Genomic DNA, 24,893 nt, shown 5'->3' with positions numbered 1-24,893 from the left:
ATTTAGTTTATTTATTGATTTAATAAGATAATTTTGTTATACAGTCTATATAGTATATATATACTAATATACTTACATTTTCATCTATTAAAAACATGATGCTATATATATTATTAAAATAAAAACAAATGTCTCAAGCTAATTAATTACAGAATTTAATTTTAAAACACGGTATAAAATGTAAATAATTTTATATAATTATTTAATTATATTTAATTTTTAGATTATTAATATTACACAATAATTATAAAAAAATAATTATTTTTATTAATATAGAGATACATAATTAATATATATATGTAGATATATATAACTTTTTTACACGATAATTATATTTATTAAAATTAATAGTTAGCCACCATATATTTTGAGGATATATGTTAAAATTATTTATTGGTAATTTTTTTATTTTAATAAATACCAATAAATATATTAAAAATTAAACTTTATATTATTTATAAATTTTTTAATTGATAATTTAATATAAAAGAATGCTATAAAAAGAAGAAGATGAAACCAAACAGTTTACGATTCAAACAGCTCCACCAAACATTCAATTCAATTATTAAAAAAAAAAATATGACCCGATTGAAACGTGAAAACAACAATTCTCCTACTACCTCTCAATTTAGAAAAAATTCTCTAAAATAAGAATGTTAATAAAAAATAAAATAATATTTTAATTATTTTTAAATTTATAATATTTATTATTTATAAATATTATTATTTTAATTTAAAAATAATTAAAAATATTAATTTATTATTTTTATTAAGTTTCTTACCTCACAAAACTTAATTCCTCCAAAGATAAATAACAATGAGGTTGTCACCCAAAAAAAGCATAACAATGAGGTTAATACTAATTTAATTTATTGCCCTATAAACCATCATTTTATTGTTAGTAAAAAATAAAATAAAATCACTTAAAAAAATATAAATTTATATATAATTATTTTTATATAAAATTAATATTTAAAATTTTTTAAAAAATTTAATAAATTTCACAATTTTATTTTTAATATTAAATTAACAATGGTATTTTTTTAAATTGTGATTTATTGCGGTATTTTTTTAAAATGTGGGATGATTTAATTTATAGAGTACAAATAGGACCGTCCGAATTTTAAGAGATACAGAAATCGGATCGTCCGGTTTCTGTACTCGGACCGTCTGATTTGTGTTTAAAAAATTAAAAAAGTTTGGAGTACACAAAACTGTCCGATTTGTGTACTCCAATTTTTTTTAATTTTTTAAACACAAATCGAAAAGTCCAATTTATATACCTCTCATAGTTTTAAAAAACACCAAAAATTACTACGTTAAGATATAACACGCATCCTACTTCCATATCCAAATTTTTTAGCCAATAAATTTAACTAAATTATCATTTATCAATTTTCATCCATTAACTTTAGGTAAAACCATGTAGAAAAATAAGTCTTCGTTAATTTAAAAAAACTTTTTTCATTCCTGCTCTGTTTCCTTAACTTTCACAAAAAAAACTCTTTCAGTTATTTTTATTAATCTTCGTTATCAGAAGTGTGAAACATGTTTCCTTCGATTACTTTGAGAACTCTTATAATGTCTGTTTCACACCTTCATAACACAACACAACACACAGAAACATAAAAACATAGACCATTGTTCTCTTTTTAGTTTCATAACTGAGAGATTAGAATTTGAATACCCATAATTGAATTTTTCTTTCTCTCTTTCGTTTCATCATTGGGTTGTGAAAAAGTTTCGATTTTTCATCGTTTTGGTTATCTGGGTCGTCGGTGTCAAAAACATGAAGTTTGAGGTGGGTTCAGGTGGTTGCGGCGGCGGAGGTGGCGGTGGCGGTAGCGGCGGTTGGAATTGGAATGATAATGAAGAAGAAGAAAATTCTATGGTGATGAAAATTCTCGGAAAACGTGCTTTTGATTACTTGGCTTCAAACTCCTTCATCACCAATGAGAGCATGTTAATGGCAACAGGGAGTTTCGAGAATCTTCAGAACAAGCTCTCTGATCTTGTTGAACGCCCCAACTTGAACAATTTCAGTTGGAACTACGCGATCTTTTGGCAGTTTTCACAGTCCAAATTCAAAAAAGATTGTGTTGTTCTTGGTTGGGGTGATGGCTGTTGCAGAGAACCAATCGAAGGTGAAGAAGAAAGAGAAGCTTTGAGACTTGGATTTGATGATGATGAGGTTGTTCAGAGAATGAGGAAGAGGGTGCTGCAGAAGCTTCACACGGTTTTTAATGGTTCTGAAGAGGAAAATGAAAATTACGCTTTTGGCCTTGACCGTGTAACTGACACTGAGATGTTCTTCCTTGCTTCCATGTACTTCTCTTTCCCCAAAGGTTATGGTGGTCCAGGTAAGTGCTTTGAACTTGGTAAGCACTTGTGGATTTGTAATGATGATGATGCTGATGATAGAGATGGTGATCATGGGTTTTTGAATTGTGATTCTGGTTATTGTGTGAGGGCATTTTTGGCAAAATCAGCAGGGATTAAAACTGTTGTTTTGGTTCCAACTGAATTAGGTGTTGTTGAATTAGGTTCTGTGAGGATTGTTGATGAGAACCTTGATTTGTTAAAAGCTGTGTACTCTGTATTTTCTTCTTCTTTTGCTCACTCATCATCATTCAATGATGTTGTAAATGTCAAGGGAGATGAAAAAAACAGATTTTTTTGTGGTTTGGATGTTGGGAATTGGGATAGGGATAGAGATATTAGGGTTAGGGATGATAGAGTTGAGGGTGTTCCGGTTCCAAAGATTTTTGGGAAGGAATTGAATGTTGGGAATTTGAATTCAGGGGGAAAGAATTTTAGGGAGAAAGTTGTTGTTAGGAAAATTGAAGAAAAGAAATCATGGAATGGTTACCCTAATGGGAATAATGGAATTCGGTTTCTTAATAATGCTAGGGATGGTGTTAATGGTTCAAGTTGGGCAGTTAATCAATGTTTGAGTCAGGGCTGCCTTGGAGGAGTTTTCCCTCCTATTCCTAGGTCCTGCCCTAGTAATATGGCAAAGCAAGCCGATTGCGGCGGGAAGAAAGATTTCTTGTTGGAAAAGTTTCAACGGCCGCCACAAGGGCAAGTGCCGATGCAAATTGATTTTGGGGTAGGATCACAGTCTTTTGGGAGATCAATCGTTGGCGAATGAGACTCATCGCATAAAGAAGAGAAACCGAGCACGACTCAAGAAAAAAGGCCGAAAAAGCGAGGTAGGAAGCCTGCCAATGGAAGGGAAGAGCCCCTCAATCATGTGGAGGCGGAGAGGCAAAGGCGCGAGAAACTAAACCAACGTTTCTATGCGTTGCGCGCTGTTGTACCTAATATCTCGAAGATGGATAAGGCATCTTTGTTGGGAGACGCCATAGCTCACATCAATGAGCTACAGGCGAAATTAAAGGCCTTGGAATACGAAAAATCAACCCTGGAAAGTACTTCCAAGGCTAGTTTACCAGGAATTGAGGCCAATCTTCGAGATAGAACATGTTCTTTCAAGGTGGATATAGAAGCGGATCAAGATGGTGTGATTGTGAAAGTGAGTTGTCCTATTGATCTTCATCCTACATCAAAATTGATCCAAGCATTAAAAGATTCAGAAATGAGTATTTTGGAGTCCAAATTTAATGCTACAAATGATCATGTCTTCCACACATTCGTGATTAAGTCCCATGCATCGGAACAACTCACAAAAGAGAAGGTGATCGCGGCGATTTCTGGTGAATCCAACTCAAGAAAACTCATATTCGCATAGTAATATCTCAATCATAAATTTTGTGTTAGAAAAAAGAAACATAGTTTATGACATTTTCTTACTCATTTAGTTTATTCATTTGATGTAAAGTATAGATAATCAAAATGTTCGCCCTTTTTTGGTATACAGTATACACTATACTTGAGGTTGTTTAATGACCAAATTAGACATGGAAGCATTTAGGTTTAAGAGATAGTAATTGCAAGTTGAAAATGAATGTTCTCAATTTTTTTTTTCAATTGTTATGATAAAGTGTGATTTTTCACTATGTACTCTTTAAGTTAGGCTAAGGAAAAAAGCATTAAAAGAAGATATTGAACGATTAGATCGCACTTAACAATATCAATTATAAAAAAATAAAAAGAATCTATTTCCAATTTATTAGGGTTCATTAAATATGTATCAGTAGTGATAAATTGTAATGTAAGTTATGTTTTCTATTTAGTTAACATAAAATTATGACTGCTAATGAATTATAGTTTAAATAGTATAGTTTTCTCATATTCATCTAAGAAGTTGCAAGTTTGAGTCTCCTTATCTTTGGTAAAAAAAAAAAAAAAAAAACATAGAATTATGACTATAATAATCACCATATAATTCGCCAATATATATTTTTTAAACCTTAAAAATGATTGTTCTTACGTATAAAAGAAAATACCATGTATAATATGCCTAATTAGAGAAGAAATTAGTGTCGTTTTCTCCTCTGGGAAATGGCAAGCATTATTGCACTTCTTTGTTTGGCTAAGGTTAAAGAGTCTGAAAATTTGATAAACATTAAAATGAAGGGCCAAAATTTTGCACTCAAGATACTCGGCGTTTTATTATTATTATTATTATTATTATTATTATTATTATTATTAAACAAATAATGAAGCCAAATTTGACGCACATGAAAAGGAGCAAAAGCACATGAAGTTTGATGCCCTTATATTATTGTAGATCACTCTTTTGTTATTTTCTTCTTCTTTCTATAATGGTTTTGAGATTGAGTTATCTATTATTATTATAGTGTAATATCAATCAATAATGTATAATATATATCATAATCATAATAAAATACCTTTTATAGTATAACAGAAAATAAGATAAACAATATTGCTTTCATTGCTTGTGTAATTTATAAGCATTGTGTGGTTTGTGTGATGAGTGGTTTACCAAATTATTTTATTATTATTTGAATTGAATAATTAATTAAAAAGGTTCACGTGCTGAGTTATTTTCACCGAACGAGTTTTGTGATGACAAAGAATCATGTGGTGCATGTGTTTGCTTATAAAAGTGAATGAAAATATTATATAAGGGAAGAAAAGTGCTTGTGACCAAACCACCTAATCTATAGCATGGAATGTCATGCATTGATTCTTGGGTAAATCCAACAATGTAGTGTCAAAATTGCGTGGACTTATTTTGTGTTTAGATTCCTACCACTTTACTTGAATCATGTTATTGTCCACTAATGTTTTGTAATCTTTCTTAATTTTATCTTATTATTTTTTATCATTGACCATCTATTAGTTGGTGGAATTAATTAATAATAATTAATTGAACATGGAAAATACTAGACCCAAGGTGTGCTTGACTTCTGAAATAGTAAGATAATAATTATTGTAAAGTTAAGAGTTCGCTTAATTCTATATATATAATCCTAAGTTCTTTACTCATCCATGTTATGATATATATATTGAACTTGAATACACAGAATTAAAGCTTATGTATGATTAACTAAATTTGACTTAAAATAAGTGTCGTTTTTACTTTTTTGGTTCATTAAAACATTAATGTATATGGATAAAGGATTTGTCTAGCTAGATATATAGATTAATTTTTTTTAATGAAAAATAAAAAAACGATAGTTATTTTAAAACGAATGGAGTAAGCTAGAAACGATATTTAATAATCGCAAGTAACAACAAATAATTAATGTTCAAATAAAAAATGTTATTAATATAAAAAATAAGTAAACTATTTTGATGGTGTTATATTACTAATGCAATTAAGAAATGTTGCTCACAAATAAATAAAGTAAAAAATAGATGGAGTGGGGTGGTGTTGTACCTTGCGGTGGTTGAAATTACGACGGTATTTTTGTCGCGGCAACGTAGTAAAAGGAGTAAACGTGAGTTGAAGGAGGAGAGAAGGGGAAGAAAACGTGCGTGATGTGATGGAAGAGGTTACGTTGTCTAACTGTATCTTAAAAATTTAAATTCAAAAATTGATTATTCTAATAAATTAAAAATTTGATTTTAATAATTAATTTAATTTTTTTTAAACCGTTATTTACATTGTTTAATATTTACATTGCCTTCTTATATTTTTCTTATCATCTATTTTTTTATCTTTATTATTTCTAGTGATTTCGTATCAATTATTAATATATATTTATATTTATATATATAAATACATCATCAAAGTAATTATTCAAAATACTGGATTATTTCATTGGACCATGATATAAATTTTTTTACCGTCACTAAATCATCGTTATTATTATTATTGTTAATTATTATTATTGTTGTTATTATTATTATTATTGAATGAGTTGTTTCTTTTACTTCTTGTACTGATAGTGCTGCTGATTGTCATTTTTTCCTCGTGAATAAAATAAGTTCCATATGATTTTTAATCTCTCCATTCAAATGTATCTCATATAACAAAGGAACTATATTGAATAATTAAAATGGTCCCATAACAAGAACTATATATAGATGCACTCAAACGTGCATATCGTGCTATCATTGACACGCTGTATATTATTGAAAAGAAATTTATGTGCCCAAAAGCATAAAGATATATAGAGAAGATACATGCATCTATGCATGCATGCTTGTTTAATAAGCTTTAGATGAATTATTATCCATGCATGCCCACGCTTCACTTACACAGTAGTTATATGATTATATCCGACCTTATTTGGTTTGAGTATTGGATTTTGGATCCGATCCGAATATCTGATTATCTAATATATTATATTAAAGAAATATAATATTTATATAATTTTTTATTAATCTTAATTAATTTTACTTAAGTCACATTTTTTTCTCATTAATATATTTTTTTTAATGATATATAATTTTTTTTATTTTTTAAAATTTTCTTATAAATTTAATACTAATAGGGTACTTGATTATCCGAACCAATTCAACTCGAATTTAATCGATTTGGATCAAATAAAAAAATACTAATTTGATCCCAATCCGAACCAATCAAATTTAATGGATTCAGTTTTTAAATTTGTCAAATCCAATTCAACCCGACATGATTATACACCTACTTAAAATATTTTATCAATAGAAAATTATTTTATATTCATTTTTTTATCAGAAGAATAAAAAAAAGGTGATTAAATACTCACATAAAGATATTTTTATGTAAAGATAATAGATAAAAATTATTAAATAGTTTAACACATTTGACTAAATTATTTTTAATATAATATGCATCAATATCTTAATTATTACCTTATATGTAAGTACACCCAAAATAAATCTAAAAGCCTTATCTTAAATTCAAATTAGAACATTAGGGTTCGCAAAATAACTAAAAAGTGATCATATTTAAATCTAAGTATTGTTAGAATTCCCGGTGATGGAAGAACTAGATCTGAAGGGATATGTATGATGATGAAACTATCATAATTGGAATTGAGATTTGAGATCTCGTTTTCAAAAAAGAAAATTTTTTTTCAATATTTGGAATTCACTCGATTTTATTAGGGTTTTAATCGGAATTTTTATCATCTTCTTCAAGAAAGAGTTGAAATATAATCAATTTCAATTTGGAATGAAAATTCAAAACCTTAGCAAAAGACTGAAACTATTTTAAATTAGTAAAAATAAGTACAAATATATTAATTTAATCAATATAAAAGAAATTAAATTAAAATAATAAGTAGAAATAAATAACATTTTTTGATTGAGCATCCTTGCCCTTTGTTGGAAGTGAAAGAGTAAGGATCCATGACCATGCATTCTAGTGAGGCTATGTGTAATTTTATAGAACACAAGGGTCAATATATATGTGACAATTTTAACCTATTGACATGTCTTTTCTTATTTATCATAGTGGGATCCATGAAGGACTTTAATTTATCAAGCAAGAATTTTCCAACTTGAGTATGATAGATGAAGGAATAATATAAACGACATATGATTTAATTAATAAATTTATTTTTTTTAACAGTATATTATTAGTGTCACGTTAGAAAAGGTGAGTTTGAATTATTACTTCTTGCTTTAAAAATAGTCTAAAGTGAGTTTTTGAATATAGATGACATAATAATATTGCAAAAATATGTTATACCTTTTATTGAATTAAAATCAATCTCTTATTACTTGGATGATGGTGCTTTTATTATTATATTTAGGAGAAGAAAAAGTATAAATAAACCATTCCTAATCAATTAAATTTAAATAATTATAATTAATAATTATTAATTTTGTATTTTTTAAAAATAAAATTTAAATAATCATTAATTAATAATAATTAATTAGTATAAAATGTAGTTTAAAATAAAAATGTTTGTTATCTTATTGTTAGTTAGTATCTTATTGGTTACTTAGCACAATTGGAATGATAAAGATGAATGGTTGTCTATCAATTTGACTACTAGTAAGACACAATCAAGCAAATGAGGAATAAACAACCACATGTGTTTCTCATTTCTTTTCAAAAAATAATGTTAGGACAATAACATGTGGATTGGTTTAGTAGCAGCCCATGGTCTATATTCATTTCCCTTGTATATTCTAGTTAATAATGATATATTTATATTGGGGAAAAAAAAGAAAGAGAAGAATAATTTGGTGGATTATATAATGTAAAATTCGATTAAATTGTAATTAATTAAGTAATTAATTAAAAATAGATAAAAATGGTTTAAAAAATTATCAATTAAAATTTGACAATTTAAATATGATATTTGGACTTAGTGGATTTTTTTTAGTCGGAAAACATAATTTTCTGCGTGAAAATTGTAAGATCCAAGGCTTTTGAAAAGTCCTATTTCGAATCAATCTCAAATTAGGTATTTATTTATAGTTTTAATTTCAGAAATTATTTTTATTGAAAATAATTAAAGGCAATTAATTGGACTTGAAATAAATTAAGGTTTTTATCTAAACTCTATTCCTATGGATTAGTTTCCTATTTATGATTTAAAGTTCTGGAAATTCAAAAATAATGAGGTTTAGCTATTTAAATTAGAATTTTGTCTAATTTTATAATTATTGAATTATTTTCTATATTTAAATTATAAAACTGGTAGTTATGAAATAATAAGAATTTTATATGATTTGATTTTAGATAATTTAATTTATATCATTTGGTACTTTAAGTTAAAGATAAAGAGAAATTAATTATATTATCACAAATTTTCAATTAGAGTAATTTATTGAAAATCAATTAGTATTTTTATATCATAAATAATATTTTAAAGTAATTTTAGAGATTAAATTAGTTTTTCAAATATTAATACTTTATACTTCAATTTTATTAAAATTATTAAATTATCCCTATACCTAATTTTTACCAAAACCCTAAATCCCCAAAATATCACCCTAACTCTAATTTCCGCAAAAACCTAGCCGCCTTATCTCCTCAGCCACCGAATCCCTTTTTTTCCCTAAACCCAATAGTAAATTAATGGAAAGAAAGAAAGAAACAAAAAGGGGAAGGCCACAGGAAGAAAGGAAGGGGAAAAAGAGGGAGGCGGCGCGGTGGGTGTCACTGCCGCCGCTGTCGACAAAAGAGAGGGAGATCGGACAGAGAGAGACACGAAGAGGGAGGACTCGCGCTGTTGCTTCTGTTCATGCCGTCGTGGAGGAGCGTCCCTGTCATCGCGAGCTGTCGCCATCGCCGACCAGGACCCATCGTCGTCGCTGTTCCCTGCGCCGCCATCGCGCCCAGCCTTGCCGCCAAGTCACCGCGCTGTCACACCAAGGGAGAACGCTCGCGGGAAGAGAGAGAAGATGCCGCCGAGGATCCTGTCGCCGCCGTCCATGGATGAAGCAGAGGAGAGAGATCCGCGAGGAAGGGAGGACTGCGACCTGTTCAGCCGCCGTGCTCAGCCGCCGCTCGTGACGCTGACGCCGTCCTCGTCCAAACTGTCACCAGATCCGCCACTGCTGAAGCTTCTGGCCGCACCTCTGCATCGTTGGAGCTCCTCGCCGCTGCCACTGCCACCAAAAACCACCACTGAAGTCTAAGTCTGTTTGAGTAAGCGATGCGTTCTGAAATCTTTAAAATTAGTATTTCTGTTTTACATTGTTTGCGGGTCTGAGGTCTTGGTGTCGTAGGATCGAGTTACGGGTCTTGATTGCTGAGTTCTATGGCATTGGGGTTGCTGTTGCTCCGTTTTCTCGATCATTCGTAAGCCCAGTAAGTCGTTCCTTATTCCAAACTCCTTTTAGTTGATGTTCTGTTATAGATTAATGAGTTTTACGCGACATTAATGTTTTAGGATTGAGCTAAGGCTGTGTTTAGAGGCTGTGGCTGCTGCTGGGACGGTCAGTATTGATGTTGCTGCCGTGGGATAAGAATAGAAATGCAATTTGTCGCGTAGTTGAATCGCGAACGAGGTAGGAGTTTTCTTAAAATCCGTCTTACAGAGTTGTTATAAATAGATATTAATGTGAGAAACATATATCTGTGATTATGATTGTCTGCTGGACTGAATGATTGATTGCTTGACTGCTTGAGTAGTTTGTGATTGATGAAAAGAGATTAGTCTGAAAGGTTATTTAGTAGATTATTATGAAAAGAGATTAGTCTGAAAGGTTATTTAGTAGATTATTGCTTGACTGCTTGAGTAGTTTGAAGCTATTTTTGATCATGTAAACGAATCGGCTTTGGAAATGATTTGGAACACGAAACTGAATTAATTTTGAAAACAGTTTAATTTTGAGTTAGTCTGACTTTGTAAATGACTTTATAAATGATCTAGTATTTGAGCTAGTTTGATTTGAAAAAGAGACTTATTATTGGCACTGATTCGCTTTGAAAACAGTTTGATATTGGAACTGGTTGAATTTTGGAACTGGATGAGATTTGGAAAGGGTTGGGAAAAGGTTTGAGAAATGTTTGGATGGGACCCGAAAAGGGTGGCAGAATCCGAGTTTTAGAGGAGATGCTGTCGAAATTTTATAAAATTAGAAGTTTCATTTGAAGTAGTTATTTTAAAAAAGTTTAATTTTAAGCGTTATATGATTTAAGATTACTTCATTTATCAAAGGAAAAGTTACGTTTTGGATTGAGAATTGTTAGTGAATGGAATGAAAAGAAGGATGATGAGGATTTCTTTGAAATATGGTTTTTGAATTAATTTGGAAATGAGATTCGAATTGATGAATGATTATGATGTTAAGAATGTTGAGAATGTTGAGATATAAACTTTGAATTATTCATTTGGCTTATGATTTTGAATTATCTGAGATACGAGGTTCCCTGGATAAAGTACCATAGCTTGCCACCATGTGTACCAGGTTGAAAACTCGATACTCTGTTGACCCTACGACGTCTCCCGGGAATGTTACCCGCATTGAGCAATATTGATTATTTGAGAAAAAGTTATGCATAGACTCTTGGGGATGCACGTCAGGGGACAGTTTAAGGACAATTCAGACTTGTCGGGTTGGCTGGATAACCGACAGATGAGCCTCATCAGCCATAGGACAGGCATGCATCATATGCATTTGTATGCTTTGCTTGGTTTTGAACTTGTTTTGGTTTGCCTAATTGCTAAACTGTTCTTAACTGCTACTTGAACTATTTGCTGTAATTGCTACCTACTTGTGCTTTCCTTGTTTGTCTTGCTTGTGTTTGTCTTGACGTGCTACATTTGAGAATGAACTTTGGTGCTGAATTAATGATTGTATTGTTTGATTGCATGGTTGGTTTCTGATTGAGATTTTCTTAAAAGAAAGGAAAGGTTTCGGATTTCTGAAAGATTAAACATTATTTCCTTAAAAAGGTTTTGAACGATTACCTATTAGTTTTTAAAAGATTCATAAGGCAATGATAGTCACTGAACTCGAAAACAGTTTTCTTATTAAATATCTTCTTATGACAACTTTGAAACTCTGAGGTGAAACCGTGTGGTTAGGTTCTCACCCCCCTACAGCTTTATTTTTTCAGGAACCAGATGAAGAGGCATTAAGAAGAGTTATACTGAGTTTGGTTTATATGCTGCTGTGTTAATTAGACTATTTTCTTCCCTCGTCTTTGTTATTACAAATTTGTAAGAGGGATAGGAATTGTATGTTCTATATGTATATTATACTATGAGATATTATGTAAGGAGTCTTGTATATGAATCTATGCTTGCTTGTATTTTTCTTAAGATAAAGTGTTTATTTTCGGTTTAAAAAGAAATCAGCGATATAGTGTCGAGTCACAGGCTCCTATTTTAGTATTTAGTATGTAAAGTAGTCGTAATACTTCTTGATATCAGAGTGGCGCAGCCGGAAGCGTGACTTCTGATAGTGAGGGTGTTACAAAAATGCACACCGACTGAGATCTGTCCGGTATTGCAGTTGAAAAAATAATTTATGAGTGAGAAAGATTAAAAAGTTAGAATTTATAATTAGAAAATAAAAATATCTAAAATACAGTTTAAAACATTAATCTTAAATGTTTTGGCTCAAAATTGGACCAACAAGTCATATACATATATCGGGCCCAAGTGAAACCCAAACCCAAGGTATATAAGCATCATTTATGAGCATTGCAACTCATTTAACCCTAAAATGAGAGAGAGGGGCGGATAGAGAGAAGAGAGAAAGAAAACATAGCTTTCCAAACTTCAAATCACCATAACTTTCTCTCCGAAACTCCGATTGACAAGCCGTTTGCGACTACGCGTCGTTCTCCTTGCCCTCTTCGATTCTATTTAGGTACTGTGGTGAGTATTTCTTTGTGCTCTGCCCAATTTTGATTTTTCCTCTAAAAACGTGTTTTAACTTTGGGTTTTAAGAAATATTGTACTATTTTTATGCGTTAAAGTAAGAATCCTCCAACCCTTATGATTTATGAGATTTTGTAAACCCTAGAGTAATGTATGTGTGAAATTGGCTATGTTAGTATTGTTGGACAAATTTGGCACACTTTGAGAACTTGAATTATGTTTTGAAATTCTTGATGAAGCTTGGAGCTAGTGTTTGGTGAAAAATTTGTAAGGAAGGACCAAATTACTGTGACTACAAGAGGTATGATTTAAGTTTTATTTAAGTACCGTGTGGTGTGATAAAGATTCCTAGGCTAGATGCCTCTAGGATTAGATTTGGATTGTGTAATTAGTTGATATTGATATGTCGTGAAAATTAATGATTAGATTGAAAATTGTGTGAATTTGCATGTTTGGGTGTTGAAAATTTTGATGAATTAGATAATGATTATTGGTTTGTGGAATATGTATTAAATTGTGAATTTGGGGTGGAGGCCGTGAATTTTGGGTTAGAAGTCAGGAAAAAGGTAATGACAGTAAGTGATGATTGTATTGTGTGATGATGTATGTAATTGAACGGAAATTGATAATGAATGATGGAAAAGTAGGCATGATTGCTAGAAAATTAAAAATAGAGGATTGAGATGTGATATTAGTGGAATTTGAGTTGAATTGTGTAATTGGAGAAGGTTTGGACTTGGTTGCGTGTAAAAATGTGAAATGGGTTGGTTGTGGTAAAAATTGTTAAGAAAAAATAAATTTGACTTGTGAACAATTGGAAGGATTGGTAAATGTGAGATTTTGGTAAAAACAGATTTTTGGCAAACTTTGGTAGGTCATAACTTGGTCATCGAAGTTGGAAAACTTTCAAAATTCATTTATCGATCTTTTCAACGGTTTAAGAATAGTTGAAAAAGGAATTTTGTGAAAAAAGTTATGAGGTTTTGAAAAGTGGACTGGAAAATTGATTTCTGCAACATATCAGATTTTATGTTTTCTGATATGGTGCGTACACGAGCATTGGCCTCTACCAAGTGCCTCTGCGTATGCGGATGTCGCATGCATACGTGTCATGGTCCAAAATTGGGATCATGCATACGCAACACTATGCATGCGTACGCGACTTACTAAATTTTCACCTCATACGTACGCGGACCTTTGCATGGGTACACGGATCCCAAGTTTTCAGCCTGTGTATACGCACACCACATGTATGCATATGCACACCTTTCAGAATATGAAAAAATGTGTTTTTATGGCTTTCAACCATTCTTTTGTCCTTCTAAATCTTTATAAACTTTGATATGAGTCTAGAGCCGGAGGAATTGAGGATGAGCGAGTTAGGGATAAAGCCAAATGAATTGAGTTAGTAAAATTGAGAGAAATGAATAAGATGTTAAGTGATATATGATCATTATGAATGAGATAATTGATGATGAGAGTGAATGGATAATGATGACTGAACTTAATTAAGGTTGAATATGAATTGAGATGAGATGGATAATGAGAATAATGATGATCACAGGATTGATAATGAGGATGATGGTGAAGTGTGACAGGCACTATATCCCAGAATGAATAGGCGAGTTGAGGTAGAGGATTCCTTCCCTCGTGTTGTGATTAAGATTAAAGAGGCAATAAGATTTGCCTTGTGGGGACGGTGGTGTTATCCCACTCATGTAAAGGCAAGTTAAGATTGAGGATTCTTTCACTTGCTGTGATAAATAAGTTGAGGTCGGGGGTTTGATGAATATATTTTTGACGGTTTAGAATTTCAATAATGAATTCTCGTTGCAAGTATAGTTTCTATACCAATCAATAATCCTTTTATACAAAAAGTTGTTTGTCACTAAAACAAACCCCTAAATTTTATAAACCTAAGTATTGGACCTCGGGTCGTTCTCCCTAGGAATTACAATAAAGTGTCTTGTTATTGGTTAGAAATGTGTTTTGGGGTTTTGGATAAGAAGCATGAAAGTAAATGGCAACGAAAATAAACTAACAACTATAAAAGGCTCTTAGCAAGGTATGAAAATTAGAAGTCCTATCCTAGTTATCCTTCTCAATTGAGATGAGAATTGTTCATTGCTACCACTTAGTTAACCCGTACTAAATAAAGGAAAGTCAAGTGGATGAATTGACTTGAGCCACAAGTCCTAGCCAACTCCCAAGGAAAGACTAGCTTTAGTGCACTCCAAACCAATTAGCAATCTCTCTAATTACCAATCAACAAAGGAATTAGATAACTCAAGTGTCACTAATTACTCTACCTAGGCCAAGAGGAACAAAATCTATACTATATCTAGAAGAGGCATTTCAACGAACACATAAAAGGCAATAAAAGTAAACAACATAAATTGCAAGAATTAAAGAGAGATTTAACTACAAAGGCAAGAGATCAACAATAGAAAAGCAAAGAAGAACAATTATTATGAATTACCTCTTATTGATTTGAAAGAAAATGGAAGGAACAATAGTAGATCTACAACAAAACATAAGAACAACATAAAGAAAATTACAATAAAAGAATGGAAGAAGAATGAATTTAACAACAAGGAATTGAGAAGTAGAAGTAGAAGAATGAATGAATTAAAACCTAGATCTAAGAACTAAACCTAATCCTAATCCTAATTCTAGAGAGAAGTGAGAGCTTCTCTCTCTAAAACTAACTTTCCCTCCAAAACTAAGCTAAACTAAACTAATGGTCAAAAAGTATGTGAAGTATGTTGATTCTCCTTCAATCCTTGGCTTAAATAGCATCAGAAATGAGTTGGATTGGGCCCACAAGGCTTCTAAAATCGCTGACCACGTGTTGCATTAAGTGGGTCATGTGCCACCATCGGCGCATCCGCGTACCGTGCACGTGCGCGCCCCTATGCATGATGCAACTATGGCAAATCTTATATCGTTTCGAAGCCCCGGATGTTAGCTTTCCAACCCAACTAGAACCGCATCATTTGGACCTCTGTAGCTCAAGTTATGGTCATTTAAGTGCGAAGAGGTCGGCTTGACAGCTTTCCGGTTCTTTCATTTCTTCATGCTTTTCCTTCATTCCCTTGATCCAATCTTTGCCTTCTAAATCTGAAATCACTTAGCAAACATATCAAGGCATCTAATGGAATCAAGGAGAATTAAATTTAGCTATTTTAAGACCTAAAAAGTATGTTTTCACTCTTAAACACAATTAAGGGAGAAGTTATAAAACCATGCTATTTTATTGAATAAATGTGGGTAAAAGGTCATAAAATCTCCAAAAATCAATACAAGATAAACCCTACAAATGGGATTTATCAACCTCCCCACACTTAAACCAAGCATGTCCTCATGCTAAAACCAAGAATGAAGTAAGGGTATGGCATTTATTCAATGGAAACTAACTAAATGCAATCTACCTACATGCAACTATCTAAATGAATGCAATTGCTTCGTTAAAATAGATCATTTCCCAAGAAGCATATATGCACAAGGGCTAAGGACTAGCAAGTCTAATCCACAATTGAATCGAGTTATTAAATATTTTTACAAACTTGCATGAAAGGAGATGATCATAGGTGGAGACATGTAATTGAGCATCAAACCCTCACCGGATGTGTTTGCACTCTATTCGCTCAAGTGTTTAGGGTTGATTCTCTCAAGTCTCTCCTAATCATGCTTTCTAAGATTTGTTTTTCTTCTAACAATCAACATATATTTCATGCATACATACATCTATCATGAGGTCTTTTCTTTTAGGTTGTAATGGGGTTAGGGTCAAGGTAGGATGCATATTTGGTAAAGTGAGCTTGAAGTTTGAATCTTTGATAAGCTTAGACTTTCCACCTAACCTATGACATCCTATACAATTTTAAAGCTAGCCTAACTACCCATTTCTCACTTTTTCACATGCTCATGTATCCCTTTTCGTTTCACAACGCATATGCATTGATTTTATTAAGCTACACTTTGCTTTGGGGCATTTTTTCCCCTTTTTCATTTCTTTCTCTTTTTTTTTCTTTTCTTTCTTTTTCTATTTTTTTATTCTTTTTCATATTCTTTTTCTTTTTTTTCTTTTTTTTTGTTTTTCTCATTTTTTTTTCTTTCTATATACAAGAGAATCAATGCATAAGGTTTTACAATTGATCAATACATGAGCATATACTCGATTCCCAATATTTCCAATAATAATACAAAACTACCCTTTTATTCACCCAATGTCCCAAGGTTCCCACACTTGAATGATACTCCACACACTAGCCTAAGCTAATCAAAGATCCAAATAAGGACTTTTATTTTTTTTCGCTTTAAGGCTTGTAATGTGCTAAATTAAAGAACAAGTGGGTTAATTGTAGGCTCAAATTTGGCTAACAATGGAAGATAAAAAGTAAGGCTATTTGGGTAAGTGAGCTAATGAAATGATGGCCTCAATCATATAAATGCATGAATACACAAAATAATGGACATAAAGAATCAAACAAATCAAAGATTACAATCATAGGAAGAGAATAATGCATACAAGAAGGAAAAATAAGTGGTTATAAGATGTAACCACACCATTAGGCTCAAATCTCACTTGCTTGTGTTCTTAGCTCAAAAACATGATCCACAATATATATAATTCAAGCAAGTTCTATGAAAAGTTTTCACTCAAATCAATTGGTGCCCTATAGCTAGAATTCTTGAAAAATTTCGTTATTTTGACTAAGCTTATTGTATATGTATGCAAAAAAAAATAAGAAAATGCAAGTAAAAAAAAAAACTAAAATGAGATGCAAAAGTGTTGGGATTAGAAATTTGTCACCCAAAATCACCGATCGGTCAGACGACCTCCCCACACTTAAAAGTTTGCACCGTCCTCGGTGCACTCAAAGATGAGCAAGGGGGTACGGCGAATCTCCATATTGCTACGTGTTCTTAGTCTTGCTTCCGTTATTGCTTATGGTGCATTCGTCATGAAAGACAAAAATATAACATCATAAGATGAGACAATACAAAAGCAAGGAAGCATACAATGTTGGAATGAGGTAAATCACTAGAAATGAGTGAGTGAATTAGTGTGACATTAATGACAAATAAGTGTGTGAAATCTAAATTGTGCCTTTTAGAACACACATTAGCATAAAAGGGCGATGTCACAAAAGAAGCATGCACTTCACTTATCCTAGTGTGCTTGAGATGCTTTAGGTAGGCTTGTAAGGTAAAACAAGCATTAAAGAAGCATGAAAGCATTCAAGTCAAACACATATGGATGCATATGATCATGAAATACAATGCATTAAGGTAAATGCATAACATCATCTATCAAGAGGTTGCCCACTCAAAGAGAGAGTTCAAATCACATGATGGCTAGCTACAACATGCAATTCAAAAAAAGTTATAAGCTCGAAGGCAATTCTCATCACTTGGTATTTTTCAAAAGGTAAGCATGAAAAACTCAAAACCAAGTAGCAAAATATAACCTCAATAATAGAATCTAACAAAGATTATCTAAAAAAAACATTCATGCTAAAATAGCATTTAGGCAATAAGGGGCAGCAATGTATAGTAAACAAAGTCAATAATCCAACACTTATGATGAAAAGAGAGAAAATAAAATGAAAACTAAACTAAAACTAACTAATCAACTAACTAACTAACTAATTAAATAACTAACTAACTAATAACTAACTAAAATAAATGGTTATCAATGGTGTTTGGAAGTGTTGGATGAGGGGTAGAAGAAGAGAAGAAGAGAGGAGAAGGAAAGAAATGGAAAGAGGAGAAGAAAAGAGAAGTGTTGAGAAAAGGGGATCCGCGCGTACGCGCACATGGCGCGCGCGCGTCGATGGCTTATTTTGAGAGTGGCGCGTACGTGTCATGTGCGCGTGCGCGCAAGTGGTGTTTGTGCCAGAAGCACAACGTTGGCGCGGCACAAGCACAACTCTTTGGAAAATGTATGGAATGTGGAACTTCTCAATCCACGTGTACGCGCACATGGCGCGCGCGCGTGGATGGTCGAAAGCGCTTAATGCACGCGTACGCGCGCGGTGCGCATACGCGTGGATGGTGCTCTGTTTTTCAAAAATTTTCTATGTTCTTGCACCAATCCAAGCATTCCAAATCTCCAAACAGCTACCAAAACACCATAAAACCTTATTTAATCATGTTATACTACCAATTAAACTCAACTAACTAAACAAAACATGAAATTAAACTAATTCTACCATATTTACGAAAGAGAAAATGAAAAGAATTTACCATGGTGGGGTGTCTCCCACCTAGCACTTTTATTTATTGTCCTTAACTTGGACTTATGGGGAGCTCCTCATTAAGGTGGCTTGTGCTTGTATTCATCTTGAAACTTCCACCAATGCTTTGTTCTCCATTGCGCCCCAAGATTCTTCATGGATTGAGCCAAGTGTTGATGGAGTTCTTCACAAGCTTGGGGCTCCCAAAGTTGATCCTCTTTTTCTAATCCGGGATCCCACACTTTGTCTTCACACCCGTCTTGAGGTTGATCATCATTATTGGTCCATCCGGGTGGTGAACAAGATGAATTCTCTATGAAGTGCCCAACAATCCTCCTAGACCCATCTATTTGAGCACTATTCCTACCTTTGTATTCAACTCTTGAAGTATCAACCAAAATGAGCCTTGATTTGCAACGCCAACCACGAAACATCTTTCGCTTACACTTCATCCCACAAAGCATCCTAAGTTGACCATCCGTTTCAAGCAAGCCATACTCAAGTGGGACAATAAAGCTAATAGAAATGAATTTTACCCACTCAAGTGAAGGAGTAGATGGCAACCTAGGCAAAGAAGCTTCCAAAGATCTTGACAAAGCATAACCAACCCCCGTTCTTCTATTTCTAGGGACTTCCACCTCTTCACAAGATCTCGTAATCTCAATCCTTTGTTCAACAATTTTATCTAAACCTTTTCCCTTACTCAAATCATAATAGGGAGGGTGAAAAAAATTTACCTCCTCAACGCTTTCAAATCCAACCGGAGAAGGTTCTTTATGCTCAAAGGATTCTTCACCACTAAGACTTGATGCTTGATCTTCATCACGTAGGGAACTTAATTCTTGCTCTGTCCCATCCAAGTCTTCATATGGGATATGCCTTGGAAGGTGTGCACTTTCCTCCCTAGCATCAATTTCAATCATCTTGGAGGGGTTTTGTTCCCATGGAGGCTCTGCATCTCCTAAGTCTTCTACCACTTCTTCCTTGTCTTCAACAATTAAAGCTTCCTCCAATTGTTCCAATACAAAGCAACTTCCTTCATTTCCCACCAGAGTTTCCAATCTCTCCTTCATGCTATGTTCTTCATTCGATTCTCCGCATGTAGCCATGGGAGTTCCTTGAGTGTTCAAGCATTGGGAGGCTAATTGATTTGTTACCGCATCCAAGGCGGCCATGAAATTTTGCACATCCCTTTTCATCTCTTCTTGCCTTTGAACAAGAACACCAAGGGTTTCATCCATTAGAGATTGGGGTGGGTGGAAGGGTTCATCAAATTGGGAGAAAGGTTCATAGTAGGAAGATGGTTCTTCTTGGTGGAGTTGTGGTGGTTCAATGTTTTACACTCTTTCCACTTGTTGCACAACACACTCCATGGTTGCTTGAAATTGATCCAATGCTTCCTTGAGACGATCCCTTGACTTGTTCTTGGATAAGATTAGGATCATGTGGCTCTTGGATCAATGGATATGAGTATTCTTCCATAGGAGGTTGTGGTGGAAGGTAGAATTCATCTTGTGCTTGAAAATTTTCATATATTGGAGGTGGTTCATCTTGGTAATAATGTGGAGGAGGTGGCTCTTGAAAATATTGATGTTGGAATGGTGGTAGCTCTATGTGTGGTTCATATGGCTCATATGGTTGTTGGTAGGATGGATATGGGTTAGGGTCATATGAAGGTGGTTGGTAAGAAGGGGCTTGTGAGTATGGTTGAGAGTTATGTTGAGGATATGGTTCATAGGCATATGGCGGTGGTTCTTGAAAGTCACAAGGTGATTCACCATAGCCATTGGATTGATATGCATCATATAATGGCTCTTCTTCATAGTGCATTGGTGGAGGTTGTTGCCATGAAGATTGATCATATGTATATGGCTCCTCCCACCTTTGAATGTCCCATCCTTGATACACATTCTCATTGAAGTTCTCATCACCTATAACATAGTTGTAACTACACTCATAGCCAAAGTGAGAATTCATGATAGCAAGAGAGGGCAAAAAACAAAAAATAGGAGCAAATAAAGAGAACAAACTAAAAACTAACAAAGAAGCAAAAAGCAAACATATTCACAATATTCACATATATACAATAACCAATAACACAACACCATTGCAATTCCCCGGCAACGACGCCATTTTGATGAATAGATTTTTGACGGTTTAGAATTTCAATAATGAATTCTCGTTGCAAGTATAGTTTCTATACCAATCAATAATCCTTTCATACAAAAAGTTGTTTGTCACTAAAACAAACCCCTAAATTTTATAAACCTAAGTATTGGACCTCGGTCGTTTCCCTAGGAATTACAATAAAGTGTCTTGTTATTGGTTAGAAATGTGTTTTGGGGTTTTGGATAAGAAGCATGAAAGTAAATGGCAATGAAAATAAACTAACAACTATAAAAGGCTCTTGGCAAGGTATGAAAATTAGAAGTCCTATCCTTCTCAATTGTGATGATAATTGTTCATTGCTACCACTTAGTTAACCCTTACTAAATAAAGGAAAGTCAAGTGGATGAATTGACTTGAGCCACAAGTCCTAGCCAACTCCCAAGGAAAGACTAGCTTTAGTGCACTCCAAACTAGTTATCCTTCTCAATTGTGATGATAATTGTTCATTGCTACCACTTAGTTAACCCTTACTAAATAAAGGAAAGTCAAGTGGATGAATTGACTTGAGCCACAAGTCCTAGCCAACTCCCAAGGAAAGACTAGCTTTAGTGCACTCCAAACCAATTAGCAATCTCTCCAATTACCAATCAACAAAGGAATTAGATAACTCAAGTGTCACTAATTACTCTACCTAGGCAAGAGGAACAAAATCTATACTATATCTAGAAGAGGCATTTCAACGAAACATAAAAGGCAATAAAAGTAAACAACATAATTGCAAGAATTAAAGAGAGATCTAACTACAAGGCAAGAGATCAACATAGAAAAGCAAAGAAGAACAATTATTATGAATTACTCTTATTGATTTGAAAGAAAATGGAAGGAACAATAGTAGATCTACAACAAAACATAAGAACAACATAAAGGAAATTACAATAAAAGAATGGAAGAAGAATGAATTTAACAACAAGGAATTGAGAAGTAGAAGTAGAAGAATGAATGAATTAAAACCTAGATCTAAGAACTAAACCTAATCATAATCCTAATTCTAGAGAGAAGTGAGAGCTTCTCTCTCTAAAACTAACTTTCCCTCCAAAACTAAGCTAAACTAAACTAATGGTCAAAAAGTATGTGAAGTATGTTGATTCCCCTTCAATCCTTGGCTTAAATAGCATCAGAAATGAGTTGGATTGGGCCCACAAGACTTCTAAAATCGCTGACCACGTGTTGCATTAAGTGGTCATGTGCCACCATCGGCGCATCCGCGTACCGTGCACGGCGCGCCCCTATGCATGATGCAACTATGGCAAATCTTATATCGTTTGAAGCCCGGATGTTAGCTTTTCAACTCAACTGAAACCGCATCATTTGGACCTCTGTAGCTCAAGTTATGACATTCTCTTGATCCAATCTTTGCCTTCTAAATCTGAAATCACTTAGCAAACATATCAAGGCATCTAATGAAATCAAGGAGAATTAAATTTATCTATTTTAAGACCTAAAAAGCATGTTTTCACTCTTAAACACAATTAAGGGAGAAGTTATAAAACCATGCTATTTTATTGAATAAATGTGGGTAAAAGGTCATAAAATCCCCAAAAATCAATACAAGATAAACCCTACAAATGGGGTTTATCAGGGTTCCCTCTCTTGTTGGGGTGGGCGAGTTTGAGGTTGAGGATTCCCTCATTTGTCACACTAGAGGATTGGATTGAAGGTCGAGGATTTCCTTCGATTTAACTCTGTGATTATTAATTTGAATGTCGGAAAGGGCAACATGAGATAGAAGATTCTCTCTTTTGCTGTGATGAACAAGACGAGGTTGAAGATTCCCTCTCCCATTACAATGGGCAAGTGGGATTGAGGAATTCTTCTCTTGCTACAGTGGGAAATTAAATGGAGAAGGTTGAGATTTTCCTTCGATTCGATTCCTGGCTGTGGTGTGAATGAGTTAGGTTGAGGATTCTCTATCGTTATATCACAATCTCTCTCTAAAATTGGGGGTTGAGAATTTTCTCCTTGAAGGTTGAGGATTCCCTTTGTGTTGATAGACGATATCCGGGTTAGCTACCGGGTGTGTCGGGTTGGCCATAGGACAGACATACATCATTCGCATATGTTTGATTTGTTTGGGTTTGCTTAATTATATGAGTTTGCCTAATTGAATATATTACATGCTTAATTGCTACTTGCTTACTTGCATTAATTGTCTTACTTGTGTATTACTTGTTTGCATTGTTTGTGTTTGTACAACTGAGAGGTCTCTCATGCTGGTGTTGGTTGATGCCGAGAGCTGTCTTTATTGAAATGAAATGATGAGATAACTGATTAACAATGATAAATACTGAAAGAGATGATTTGAATTCTTTGAGTAGACGCAGTGAAGTGATTTCACTTACTTCAGATGAAAATATGAAGTATTGATATATAATCACTTAGTCGAATTTGCTGGTGCTGGTTCTGGTAATGGTTTTGCAATGAATTGGAAGTTGAAAATTTTGGAAGGTTAGGAAAGATGAGAGATTGAATTAGATTTAGTATCCCCTAGGACAGTTGCCTAAGTTATGGATTAGTGAGAACTTAGGGTGAATAATTGATGAAAGGGAGATTAGGATGCTTAGTGAGTTCTTATTATAGTGCATTGTATTTATTTGGCACTTTTACCGTACTTGGAACCCATGGGTCGCGAGTTCTCATTCCATATATATTCTCTGTTTTTCAGATGCAGGTCCAGGTACTCAGCAATGAGCTATGGTTTCTCTGAAAGATGGCGAAGATCGTTAGACTCTGTTTTACTTTTGTTTAGAATCTTTCTAAATTTATTTTGAAAACCTTTTATTATGTATTTATTTCCTTTTGAAAACGTGTCTATAGAGGCTTTGATATATATTATGGGAGAGATAGAAAATTTACTATTATCAATTGATTTTATTACTGTACTCTAGTCGGCCTAAACTTTGTAGGTTGTGACTAGTGGCTATTATATTCATGTATATATATATATATATATATATATATATATGTTCCTCGTCGTGATTCTATTCTTCCTTATTATTATACTTTATTTTTATTCGCTATCTAAATACTTTATCTTCTTTTCTTTGATACGAGATTGTTTTTTTTATCGCGATTTTATTTTACTCCATTTCAGACTTTTCGTTAAATAACTCCTTTCAATTATATATATAATTATTTTGAGTCGTACTACTTTATTATCATTGACTTATGATTTGAGTATAAGAATTTGAATATTAAGGTGTTACATATAAAATGTTATGTCTAAGAAAAAATATAAAGGATTCAATAAATTTTAAGAAACTGTTAATCAAATTGAGCAAAGGATTGAGATGGTAAAAAAAAATATATCTAAGAATTATCCATGCGAGAGTAAATGGGACTTTATGAAATTTTTACGATTTTGCGAATAAATAAAGGCAAAGACGGGAGATAGAGATATCACTAATATATACTTAACTTTTTCTAATATTTAAAAAATATATAATTTCATTTATATATTTTACAAACAACAATTTTTCATGAAAAAATTTTTACTTTCTTCCTACAAAACAACAACTCATCATCACCTAGAATCTGTTTGACATAACCATCAAGAAATTTGAAACTAACCTAAGTCAAGAGACCATAGGGCATCCTTAAATTGGAATTTTTATTTTTTTTTATTTTTTATAATATCTTTTAATTTGACAGACATTGACTGATTCGTTGCTAACCATTTAACTAACCTAACTTAGTTATACAGTAACAACTTTTATTAACTTGGAAATAATATACCCCCAAAGGCCAAAAGTACTATAATATTTTTTTGTCAACTTGTGTACAAAATTTTTGGTCAGGACTTGTGTACAGTTTTTATTGGTATTGAAAGGTG

At 33.0% G+C, this 24,893-nt stretch overlaps 1 protein-coding gene and 1 pseudogene across 1 annotated transcript; both read left to right on the top strand.

Moving 5' to 3' along the window:
* The first annotated feature begins 1,570 nt into the window (after nucleotides 1-1,570).
* Nucleotides 1,571-3,990, top strand: LOC130943823 (transcription factor MTB1-like; annotated as a pseudogene).
* Nucleotides 3,991-7,339: 3,349 nt separating this feature from the next.
* On the top strand, nucleotides 7,340-9,957 carry LOC130946175 (uncharacterized). Its single transcript, XM_057874850.1, has 2 exons — nucleotides 7,340-7,366; nucleotides 9,403-9,957. The coding sequence occupies exons 1-2, from the start codon at nucleotides 7,340-7,342 to the stop codon at nucleotides 9,955-9,957; spliced, it is 582 nt and encodes a 193-aa protein (XP_057730833.1).
* The last annotated feature ends 14,936 nt before the right edge of the window (nucleotides 9,958-24,893 follow it).

This window comes from Arachis stenosperma, chromosome 8 (assembly GCF_014773155.1).
Source record: "Arachis stenosperma cultivar V10309 chromosome 8, arast.V10309.gnm1.PFL2, whole genome shotgun sequence".
NCBI classification, from domain to species: Eukaryota; Viridiplantae; Streptophyta; class Magnoliopsida; order Fabales; family Fabaceae; genus Arachis; species Arachis stenosperma.
Note: the sequence above shows the minus strand (reverse complement) of the source record. Positions and strands in the feature narration are given on the sequence as shown.